Raw genomic sequence first — 13041 nt, 5'->3', positions numbered from 1 at the left:
GGGGGGCACTATGGGGGACTTTTGGGATAGCATTGGAAATGTAATTGAGGAAAATATGTAATAAAAATATTAAAAATTAAAAAAAAGACTTATTTAGTAGGTTTAATAAATGTTATATTTCTGTTTTGTTTTCAACTTCAATAAATTACTAGCAGGTATTTTTCTTTACCACCAACTCTTGAACATTAGGGAGACTGATGATATAGCTGTTGATAGGGTGCCTGTTGGCATTCACAGTGTGTTGGGTTTGCTGCTCTAGCTGTCTCAACCTGGCATGGTGGGGCATGGCTACAATCCCAGCACTTGGGAATTGTAGGAAGGTGCTCAATTCAGGGAGAAATGGCTTTCTTATCATGTTAAGGCATCATAGTTAAACAAAGTTTCTTTCCAGTCATTCAAAACAATTTTTTTATCCTTTTAATTTTATTACATGCAAGAAGTTTATTCCTAGACATTTAATAAACTAGTAATATTTAACTTAATGTTACTATTTCATTGGGATTTTATTTGTCCTTTTTAAGTGTGAAATCTGTTTGCATATATGAGAACTACTTTCTGTTTGTCAGTTCTATATCCTATTAACTTATTGAATGCTCTATGTTTTCAGACAAGCTGCAGGGTTTCCCAGATACATAATTAAGTCATACATAGCGATTTTCTCTCAAATCTGATTTCTTACTCGTTCACCTGCACTGGTTAGAATCTATGGCAAAATGCTAAATAGTAGCAGTGCTGGTGGGATGTTTTCATTGGGACCTCAATTTTAGTGGAAATGTCTTCTGTGAAGAAGACATTTTAAGGACTGATGATAAAGGCCCATTGGCAGAATGCCTGACTAGCATGAAGAAACTCCTGGGTTTAATCTCCAGCACCAAATAAACTGGGTGTGGTGGCACATGCCCACAATCTTAGCACTCAGGAGGCAGAGGCAGGAGGATCAGAAGTTCCAGGCCAGCCTAAAATACATGAAACTTTTTTAGGGAAAAAAATGCTAAATCAGAATCTGTAGCTCAGTGATAAAGTACTTGTTGACCACATACTGGCTGTGATCCCCAACACAGAAAAACAAAACCACTACAATACTGGCTTAAGGTATTGAAGAACTTATATCGGATATTCTTATGTATTGTATTGTTTGTACTGTATTGTACTGTATTGTATTGTATTATATAGATTGTGGATGTTGAATAAAATGAAAAAGAATGAGAAAAATTGAATACAGCGTCAAATGTAGACAATGTTCTTACAGCAAATACAGACAGTAAGTACTCTTAGTGGAGAGTAAGGGAAAGGTGAGGTATGAAGAAATAATGGCTGAAAACTCATTTTTAAAAATGACCTAAGAATACAGTAAGCTCAACTAATTACAACTAGAGTTATAATTATATCACAAATAGAGTCAGGAGTCATATTAAATATGCTGAAAGTAAAAGGTTAGGAGAAAATATTTCATCTGTTTCAATTTTTTTGTTTATTTTGTTTATTGAGACAGAATTTCACAGTGTAGTCTATGACTGGGAAACCATAATATAACCTAAACTGGCCACAATCTTGTGATCCTCCTTCCTCAGTGCTCTGGTGCTGGCATATAGGCCTGTGATACCACAGCAACTTTATTAGTCATTTTCAAAATAATTTCAAAACATACTGTACATTTTTATGTTTTAAGGAGAACTAAAATTACTAAGGAGTGGACATACATAAAATCGATATAAGTAAGACAGTAATTTTGAAAACCTGTTTTATAAATAATTGTTGGAGGCTTAGATATAGACTACTATTTGAGTAAAATTATCTGAGCCCATTTACATACACATGACAGAAAGGGTTAAACAATGTAATTGACTGACATGCTGGACACTGGGATTGTAGAAGGCATTTCCATTTAATGAACTATTTTCTTGTTTTAATAATGTGTGCCACCCATGTTCATGAGAAGATAAAACATCATATCAAATGAGTGGTAGAATTGTTTTTCTGTAGGTCCAAATACATTTTTCCTATTTCCACCATTAATATTAATACACACACACACACACACACGCGCGCGCGTGTGTGTGTGTGTGTGTGTGTGTGTATCTCCTGACTCAGTCTCTCACTTTCTGAGACAGGGTCTCCACATAGTCCCACTGTCCTGGACCTCACTGTGTAGACCAAGCTGGCAGGCATTCTCCTTGACCAGAAAATATTTACAGAAACAAACAACAAGCAAGCAAGGGTAAAACAGAACTAAAGGAAAATTGGACAAAAGTGCCACATTAAACAGAGACTCAAGAAAGAGGAAATGTGAGAAAAGGAGGGATCAGGTGGATATTTGGGGATCAGGGAAGGTCCTGATCAAAGTAAACAGCTCATCTGAGGCCCTCAGCAGACTTGACCTGGAGGAAGAGTGAGCAAAGCAGAAGACAGAGGGAAGGATAGGACAAGCTGAGACATGGAGAAGAAGGAAGAGCCAAGGACAACGGAGGGAAGGTGAATGCCAGACACATGACAGGACAGGACTCTACAGGGAAAAGAAGGAAGGAGTGAGGGCATTGCTTTCAGAAATAATGGCTGAAGATGTCTCAAATTTCTTTGAAAACAATAATTGATACATCTTAGAAGTTCTGCCAACTTCAATCATAAAGAGTGTAAGGACTAGCAATGGTAGATGTCTTCTCGGCACAGCTGCACCCACGGGCTCACAGTGGAGCAATAACATGAGATGTGTGCAATTGGAAGCTAGACACATGTAGCAGAGGAAGCAGGTATTAAGTCTCACCTCTAGCCCCTAGATGGAGACCTGTTGGCAAGTGTTAGCAATAGGAAAGGAAGGGTTGGTTTATCTTAAGAGTGTAGTCTCTTAAACTCGACCACAGTCCAGTGGAAGGCCACATATATGAGTATGTGGCAGCAAAAGGTAAACGTGGTGGGTGTGAAAGAAAGAAAGGAAGGAAGAGAGGGAGGGGAGGGGGGAGGGAAGGATAGAAAACAGAAAAAAGAAACAAAGAAAAAATGAAAGAAAAGATAAAAGTAAGATGAATGCAAAATTTCATTACAACTGAAAAAATAAAAATCTTCAGAATAAAAATACACAGGGTCAGCAAAGCCAAGTTCTAGGCACTGACTTTAAAAGTTTAGTATGAAAGGAAAATGGAAAGCATACAAAGTTTTTACTAAGTGAAAGTTCCAGAACAGCTAGGCCTACATAGTGAGACTCTGTCTCAAGCCAAAAAAACAACAACAAGAATAACAACAACAAAACTGTAGCTACATGAGAACACCAGTAAAGACAGACAGAGGCAGGTAAAGAGGACAGAGGGACTGACATGTCTGCACACTACAATTGTAGAAGGCTCAGTTCATTTTTATTAAATTGGCATATTTCCTGCTTAATCTTATGTGCTATAATGCCCAGAAAACAAGAATAAAATAGTAAGTCCAAATAAGCTGCAGAAGTAGGGTTTCCTGGAGCTCCAAACACTATTTTCTCAACCCACCAATTCTGATCTTCCAGTGAGATTGGCTCAGGCTGAGGTCTCTGCTATGAGAAAGAATGAACAGCTGTGGTTTCCCAGAGGAGACCCAAATACTCCAAGTTGAGTGCAGGCATTCTGCTAAGGGATGTGGAGCATTACAAAGTATGTCAGTAGCAGATAGGTCTCTGATACAGAGTTAGCACAAGATGTTGTAAGCACAACTGAACACAGGCACAGAGGATCTGTTGATGCCAACAAGATAGCAGCATGCCCATTGCCCTGAAAATGGTGAGTGTGTGTGGTTGCTGCTGCTTGGCCAATCAGAGCTCAGTCTTGTGGTGAACTGCATGAAGACAGCCACTCAGAATGATCCCAACTCAGAAACCATATCTCATCTGGAGCAGGAATCAATTCCCCTTCCAACAACACCTGACCCAGTTTTGAGGTTACCATTAGTCACTTTCCAGTGTTGTCCCATTGAGACTCCTCACTCTTCTCCAACATTGTGCAGGAGTGCTCATGGTGCATTCTGCCAAGACATTGACATGACAATCCAAGTAACAACTTTTGTTAAAGAATTTTTTTCATTCTTTTATCTAAAGGATTTGTATCCTGGGCTCTGTACCTGGTATAGATAGTAGATGTTTTTCTTATAAAAGATAAGTGTTGAGTTTCAGGTAATTGACAAAACATGAATAATTGTTAGACATTAGTTCCCTCTGTGATGTTTGACACTCCCAACATTACTGCTTAGATGGAAATCTGATGGCAAGTACTTTCCTTAAAGCCCCTTTCATGACCCTGTTCCCCAGGCTGTAGATGAAAGGGTTCAGCATGGGGGGTCACCACTGTGTACATCATGGCAGCTGCCATGTCCCTCCCAGCTGCGTGAGAAGATGAGGGGTTGAAATACAGGGATATGATAGTGCCATAGAAGAGGCACACAACAGCCAGGTGTGAGCCACAGGTGGATAAGGCTTTCCATCCTCCCCTAGGGGATGAGACTGTCAGGACTGCGTAGGTGATGTGCATGTAAGAGATCAGGATGCAGACAAATGGGGTAACAATGATCATAGTTCCTCTGTATTAATCATCAGATCATTGAGATGTGTATCTGAACAGGAGAGTTTCAGGAGAGGAGTTGAATCACAGAAGAAGTGGGGGATGATGTTGTTTCCACAGAAGGAGAGTCAAGCAGTGTGTGCAACAGACAATTCAGGTTGGCTACCACCCATGATCCCACAACAAGAAGAGCATACAGCTGATGGGTCATCTTTGTTGTGTAGTGTAAATGGTGGCATATGGCCACAAATCTGTCATAGGCCATCACAGCTAGCAGGGAATTGTCCATTCCAGCAAACACACAGAGAAAATACATCTGTGTCAGACACCCAGAGAAGGAAATGGCCTGACTCCTGAGTATGTGGTTGGCTAGAACCTTAGGAACAGTAGTGGAGGAGAAGCAGACATCCACAAAGGGCAGGTTGCTGAAGAAGAAGTACATGGGAGTGTGCAGGCGGGAGTCTGTGCTGATGGCCAGGATGATGAGCAGTTTTCCCAGGATAGTTGCCAGGTAAATGATGAGTAAGAGCAGGAAGAGGAGCTGCTGCTGCTGGGGCTGCTGGAGAATCCCAGGAGGAGAAACTCAGAGACACTAGATTTGTTGCTGTTGCTAATGAGTCTGAGCCCAGCTACAGGAAGGAGAAACAGAGGTCAGAAGACTATTTTCATGTTTGGATGCTACAACCAGATTCACAGTAATCCTCCATTAGAGTTTCTAAATTAAAATGTTCTTCTATTTTCCACTTACTCGATTTATAAATCCCAGTTTTAGGTTGTTTTGGTTCCCCAAAAGTCACCTGTTTAATTTTATTAGATATAACATACAAGCATTCATACACCATCTTACCTGGATCTGGTAACATTTCCAGTCTTCCGTTCACTCCTTAGAAGCTCAAAGTAAACAATAAGAACCCAATTAATGTATTGATCTTAGGTTCCAATTGGTAGAACTGTGATGCTGCTGCCACTATGGGAGAGAGTAAGCAACACTTGTTGCAGAAGAAATATTGGCATCTCTACTACCCTGAAAATACCTGGGCAGGACAGTTCTAGTCCTTTTTACCATGGAGTTGCTGGACAATTGCATTCTTTATTCTAAGGATTGGAAAGTGTTGGGAATATAGGAAGGTTGTGAAAAGGTGAAGAGTGGATGAGCAGTCAGAGCCCTGTGTGTTGGAAGGAGGTCTGGGAGAATTAAAGAGGTATTTACTTCAGCATGAGGTTCCACTGGGCATAGACTCCCTGAGTACCTCATTAAAGAAAAGCAGAAAGTAATTGTATAAGCCAGATCTTGGTCCCTCTTAACCAACAACAAAGAAACATATCATCTAAGCTCACAGTCAGAACTTGGGGATGAAGCCATTTGTGTGGAGTCAAGTCTCAGAGAGAACTCCCTGAGACTGGTCTAAGCCTGTAGGGTTGAAGAATCAGTCCCCAATCTTCTTTCTCTCAGAACAGAAAATGAAGTTGTGGCACTATCAAGGGAAAGTCCTCTCTTCCTCACGTTGGTCACTTACTAAATAGGGCTTATGGCATATTTGCTTATAGGCAGCCCTGGGAGTAACTGGCTTACAGGGCCAATATTGATCCTGTAAAATATCCAGTGTGATATTTAATGAGTATAAAGCTAGATGGGAGAGTGTGTACTCCTCAATTGCTGAAGGTGACCCATGCTCAGAGAACCCACATTTGTGAGGATGGTGTCTTCCCAGCCCACAGTGATGTGTGCACTTCTGAAAATCTTTAGACTATTGAGTACAGCTCCAACAGCTTTGTTTATATTTCTTATCCCTTCTCCAGGGAGAATTCATGTCAGGAGATAGAAATTTAGCATGGAGACACCCTCAGAGAGATGGAGATCCTCAACATGATGGAGACCCAGAGTGTGACTTGTCCTGTCCAAGACAGACTCAGCATGACTTGACCAGTCCATGACACCCTCAGCGTGACTTGTCGAGTTCATGGCACCATCAGTGTGATGGAGACACCCTCAGTGAGACTTGTCCTCTCCATGATGCCCTCAGCATGACTTATCCTGTCCATGACACAATCAGTGAGACTTGTCCTGTCCATGACAACTCAGCATGACTTGTCCTGTTCATGACATCCTCAGTGAGATATGTCTTGTCCATGACACGCTCAGTATGACTTGTCCTGTCCAAGACACTCTTGGGGTGAATTGTCATGTCCATAATACCCTTAGCGTGGCTTGTCGTGTTCATGACACACTCAGCACGATAGAGACACCCTCAGTGTGATGGAGACACTCTCAGTGAGACTGATCCTGTCTATGACACCCTCAGCTTGACTTGTCCTGTCCATGACACCATCAAAGTGACTTTTCCTGTCCATGGCACCCTCAGCATAACTTTTGCAGTCCATGAAACCCTCAGCATGACTTGTCCTGTTCATGACACCCTGAGTGTGAGTTTTCCTGTCCATGACACCTTCAGTATGATGGAGAAACATTCGGAGTGATGCAGACACCCTCAGTGAGACTTGTCCTGCCCATGACATGTGCAGTATGACTTGCCTGTCAATGACAACCTCAGAGTGACTTGTTCTGTTTATGACATTCTCAGCGTGACTTCTCCTGTCCATGAAACCTTCAGCATGATTTGTCCTGTTCATGACATCCTCAGTGAGACTTGTCCTGTCCATGACACTCTCAGGGGGAATTGTCCTGTCCATGACACCCTCAGCGTGACTTGTACTGTTCATGACACCCTCAGCATGATGGAGAAACCCTCAGGGTGATGGAGACACCCTCAGTGAGACTTGTCCTGCCCATGACACGTGCAGCATGACTTGCCTGTTAATGACAACCTCAGAGTGACTTGTTCTGTTTATGACATTCTCAGCGTGACTTCTCCTGTCCATGAACCTTCAGCATGATTTGTCCTGTTCATGACACCCTCAGTGAGACTTGTCCTGTCCATGACAACGTTGGGGTGACTTGTCCTGTCCATGACACACTCAGCATGACTTGTACTATTCATGACACCCTCAGTGAGACTTGTCCTGTACATGAAACACTCAGCATTATTTGTTCTCTTCATGACACCCTCAGCGTGACTTCTCCTGTACCTGACAACTCACTGTGACATGTCCTGTTCATGACACCCTCAGGGTGACTTTACTTATCATGAATTTTCAGCTTGACTTGTCCTGTTCATGACACCCTCAGTGAGACTTGTCCTGTCCACAACACCCTCAGTATGACTTGTCCTGTCCATGACACCCTCAGTATGACTTGTCCTGTCCATGACACTCTCAGGGGAAATTGTCATGTCCATGACACCCTCAGCGTGACTTGTACTGTTCATGACACCCTCAGCATGATGGAGATACCATCAGCATGATGGAGACACTCTCAGTGAGACTTTTCCTGTCTATGACAACCTCAGCTTGACTTGTCCGGTCCATGACACCCTTAGTGTGACTTGTCCTGTTCATGACATCCTCAATGTGATGAAGACACCCTCAGCAAAACTTGTCCTGTCCTGACACTCTCAGGTTGAATTGTCCTGTCCATGACAGCCTCAGCATGAAATCTTCTGTTTATGACACCCTCAGCATTATAGAGGCACCCTCAGCGTGATAGAAAAACCCTCGGTGAGACTTGTCCTGTCCATGACACCCTCAGGGTGACTTTTCTTGTCATGAATTTTCAGTGTGACTCGTTCTGTTGATGATACCCTAGTGAGACTTGTCCTGTCCATGACACCCTCAGAGAGACTTGTCCTGTCCATGGCACTCTCAGTGTAATTGTCCTGTCCACGACATCCTCAGCATGACTTGTCCTGTTCATGACACCCTCAGAGAAACTTGTCCTGACCATGACACACTCAGCAGGACTTGTCCTGTCCATGACACCCTTAGTGTGACTTGTCTTGTCCATGATACCCTCAGGGTGACTTTTCTTGTCAGGCATGCATGACTTGTTCTGTTGATGATACCCTCAGTGAGACTTGTCCTGTCCATGACACCCTCAGCATGAAATCTCCTGTTTATGACACCCTCAGCATATGGACAAACCCTCAGCGTGATGCAGACACCCTCAGTGAGACTTGTCCGATCTATGACACCCTCAGTGTGATTTGTCCTGTTCATGACACCCTCAGCATAATGGAGAAACCCTCAGCATGATGGACACTTGTCTTATCCATGAAACCCTCAGTGTGACTTGTCCTGTTCATGACACCCTCAGCATGACTTACCCTGTTGATGACACCCTAGGCATGATGGAGACACCATCAATGTGATGGAGACACCCTCAGTGAGACTTGTCCAGTCCATGACACATGCAGCATTACTTGTCCTGTCAATGACAACCTCAGAGTGACTTGTCCTGTTAATGACACCCTTAGAGAGACTTGTCCTGTACATGACAACCTCGGGGTGACTTGTCCTGTCCATGACACTCTTGGTGTAATTGTCCTGTTCATGACACCCTCAGTTGACTTGTCCTGTCCATGACACCCTCAGGTGACTTGNTTGTCCTGTTCATGACACCCTCAGTTGACTTGTCCTGTCCATGACACCCTCAGGTGACTTGTCCTGTTCATGACACTTTCAGCATGACTTGTCCTATCCATGACACCCTTAATGTGACTTGTCCTGTTCATTACACCTTCAGTGTGATGGGGACACCCTCAGCGTGATGGAGACACCCTCAACAAAACTTGTCCTGTCCATGACACCCTCAGCATAAAATCTCCTGTTTATGACACCCTCAGCATGATGGAGAAACCCTCAGTGTGATGCAGACACCCTCAGTTGACTTGTCCTGTTCATGGCACCCTCAGCGTGACTTGTCCTCTTCATGACACCCTCAGTGAGACTTGTCCTGTCCATTAAAACCTCAGCATGACTTTTCCTCTTCAGGACACCCTCAGCATGACTTCTCCTCTACCAGACACACTCAGTGCGATGTGTCCTGTTCATGACACCCTCAGCATTATGGAGGCACCATCATTGTGATAGAGAAACCCTCAATGAGACTTTTCCTGTCCATGACACTCTCAGTGTAACTTGTCCTGTTCATGATGCCCTCAGTGTAACTTGTCCTTTCTATGACACCCACACAGTGACTTACACTGCTCATGACACCCTCAGAGTGACTTGTCCTATTAATGACACCCTCAGCATTTCTTGTCCTGTTCAAGACACCCTCAGTGTGATGGAGACACCCTCAGTGACACTTGTTCTGTCTATGACACCCTCAGGGTGACTTGTCCTCTCCATGAAACCCTCAGCATGACCTGTCCTGTTCATGACATGATCAGTGAAACTTGACTTGTCCATGATACCCTCAGCATGACTTGCCCTGTTGATGACAACCTCAGAGTGACTTGTCCTGTACATGACAACCTCAGTGTGACTTGTCCTGTCCATGACACCCTCAGCATCACTTGTCCTGTTAATGACACCCTTAGTGAGACTTGTGCTGTACATGACAACCTCAGGGTGACTTGTCCTGTCCATGACATGCTCAGCGTGACTTGTCCTGTTCATGACACCCTCAGTGAGACTGGTCCTGTCCATGAAACTCTCAGCATTACTTGTCCTCTTCATGACACCCTCAGCATGACTTTTCCTGTACCAGAAACTCTCACTGTGACATGTCCTGTCATGACACCCTCAGCAAGATTTAGGCACCCTCAGCCTGATGGAGAAACCCTCAGTGAGACTTGTCCTGTCCGTGACATACTTAGCGTGACTTGTCCTGTCCATTATATCCTCAATGTAATGGACACACCCTCAGTGAGACTTGTCCTGTCCATGACATCCTCAGGGTGACTTGTCCTTTCAATGACACCCTCGGCATGACTTGTCCTGTTCATGACATCTTAGGCATGATGGTAACTCCATCAGCATGATGGAGACACCCTCAGTAAGACCTGTCCTGTCCATGACACCCTCAGTGTGACTTGTCCTGTACATGACATCCTCAGCCTGACTTGTCCTCTTCATGACACCCTCAGTGAGACTTGTCATGTCCATGATACCCTCAGCGTGACTTGTCCTGTTCATGACACCTTCGGCATGATGGAGACACCCTCAGCATGATGGAGACACCCTCCGAGGGTCTTATCCTGTCCATGTCACCCTTAGCGTGACTTGTCCTCTTCATGACATCCTCAGTGAGACTTGTCCTGTCCATGACACCCTCAGTGTCACTTATCCTGTTCATGACATCCTCAGTGAAACTTGTCTTGCCCATGACCTCAGCTTGACTTGTCGTGTTCATGACACCCTCAGCATGATGGAGACACCCTCAGTGAGACTTGTCCTATCCCTGTCACTTCAGCGTTACTTTTCCTGTGCATGACACACTCAGTGTGACTTGTCCTGTCCATGATATCCTCAGAGTGACTTGTCCTGTTTATGACACCTTCAGTGAAACTTGTCCTGTCCATGACACCCTCAGCGTGACTTGTCCTGTCCATGACAACCTCAGTGTGACTTCTCCTGTCCATGACATCCTCAGAGTGACTTGCCCTGTTGATGACACCCTAGGCCTAATGGAGACATCATCAGTGTGATGGAAACACCATCAGTGAGACTTGTCCTGTCCATGATACTCTCAGCATGACTTGTCCTGTCAATGACAACCTCAGCATGACTTGTCCTGTTATTGACACCCTTAGTGAGAGTTTTCCTGTCCATGACACCCTCAGCATGACTTGTCCTGTACCAGACACCCTCAGTGTGACATGTCCTGTTCATGACACCCTCAGCATGATGTTTGTACCCTCAGCGTGATGGAGAACCCCTCAGCGTGACTTGACCTGTCCATGACACCCTCAGTGTGACTTATCCTGTCCATAACACCCTCAATGGAACTAATCCTCTTCATGACACTCTCAGCGTGACTTGTCCTGTCCATGACACACTAGGTGTGATGGAGACATCTTCAGTGAGACTTGTCCTGTCCATGACACCCTCAGGATGACTTGTCCTGTCCATGACACCCTCAGCGTGACTTCATCTGTTCATGACACCCTCAGTGAGGCTTGTCCTGTTCATGACACCCTCAGCATGACTTTTCCTGTCCATGACACCCTCAGTGTGACTTGTCCTACTCATGACACCCTCAGTGAAACTTGTCCTGTCCATGACATCCTCAGCATGACTTGTCCTGTCCATGACACCCTCAGTGTGAGTTCTCCAGTCCATGACACTCTCAGTGAGACTTGTCCTGTTTATGACATCCTCAGGGTGACCTGTCCTGTCCATGACACCCTCAGGGTGCCTTCTCCTGTTCATGACACCCTCAGCTTGATGGAGACACACTCAGTGAGACTTGTCCTGTCCATGGCACCCTCAGCATTACTTGTCCTGTGGATGGCACCCTCAGCATGACGTATCCTCTCCATGACACTCTCAGCATGACTTGTCCTGTCCATGACACCCTCAGAGTGACTTGTCCTGTTTATGTACATACAGAAGCTTATAAGCTTTTCTACTTGATTGACAGATGAACAAGCAAAATGTTAACTGATGACAACAAAACAACAAACTCACAGAGAGGAGTGGAAGGAAGCTAGGCACATTCCTACAGGCTGTTGAGTTCAGGATTCTGGGTACTTTTAATGACCTTGTGGAAATAAAGATGAGGCCTTTATTTCCTTTCCGTGTTAAACAATAAAAGCCAATTCTTTCTCAGCTAAGCCTGAAAAAGTGTTTATAAAAACTGTAGCATGCGCTGGCTTACACCTTTCATCCAGACACACTTATGTCTTAGGCAAGAAGGTTGCTGCCATGTACAAGGCTAGCCTTATCTATAATACCAGACCCTTTCTCATATAAACAAAAACAACACATAGAAAAGGAGATATAGGAAGCTGGAGCGATGGCACTTGTTCCTGCTGCAGTGGGATTAGGTTCCACTCCCAGCACTCATATAGTGTTTCTCAACCATCCCTAACACCAGTTTCAGGTAATCTGAAGTCTGACACCATCCACTAGTGTCCTTGGACATGCACATGGTATATATGCATGTATATTTGGGTACATCACAAGCAAATATGTCTTTGTTAAATGAAAGAAAAAAATGATAATGGCTATATAGTCTGGGCTACACAGGCATGTCTCACCATAAAACAAAGCAAACAAAAACAAATAATCAAAAAAGGAATGATAATATAATAGAAAAGTTATCCAGGCAGTGGTAGTGCCTTTAATTCCAGCACTTGGAAGACAGAGACAGGTTGATATCTGTTAGTTCTATTCCAGCCCGGTCTACAGATTGAGTATCAGGAAATCCAGGGCTTTTGCAGTGAAACTTGTCTCAAACACCACCCCATGAAACAAATAAATAAGTTAAAATAGGAAAACAAATTTTAAGGGTATAGATGAAATCATATTAGCTGTTAATTAATACTTACATTCATATGCTTAAGTAACTGTGCTGTCAGCTTTGAATGTATGTTTGAAATTGTTTACAATAAGGTTACTAGTTTAAAATCAGTACTTTTGCTGGCCATGGTGGTGCATGCCTTTGATTCTGGTCCTT

The 13041-nt window shown here is 43.8% G+C and overlaps 1 protein-coding gene and 1 pseudogene across 1 annotated transcript; one reads left to right on the top strand and one right to left on the bottom strand.

The window, feature by feature from the left end:
* Positions 1-4201: 4201 nt before the first annotated feature.
* LOC110287957 lies at positions 4202-6712 on the bottom strand (annotated as a pseudogene).
* Positions 6713-9839: 3127 nt separating this feature from the next.
* LOC110287956 (putative uncharacterized protein FLJ45035) lies at positions 9840-10322 on the top strand. The gene has a single exon (XM_021154434.1). It carries the CDS (start codon positions 9840-9842, stop codon positions 10320-10322), a length of 483 nt encoding a protein of 160 aa, XP_021010093.1.
* Positions 10323-13041: the final 2719 nt, after the last annotated feature.

This window comes from Mus caroli, unplaced genomic scaffold, assembly GCF_900094665.2.
Source record: "Mus caroli unplaced genomic scaffold, CAROLI_EIJ_v1.1 scaffold_13024_1, whole genome shotgun sequence".
Taxonomy (NCBI): domain Eukaryota; kingdom Metazoa; phylum Chordata; class Mammalia; order Rodentia; family Muridae; genus Mus; species Mus caroli.
This window is presented reverse-complemented; position numbering and strand designations above follow the sequence as displayed.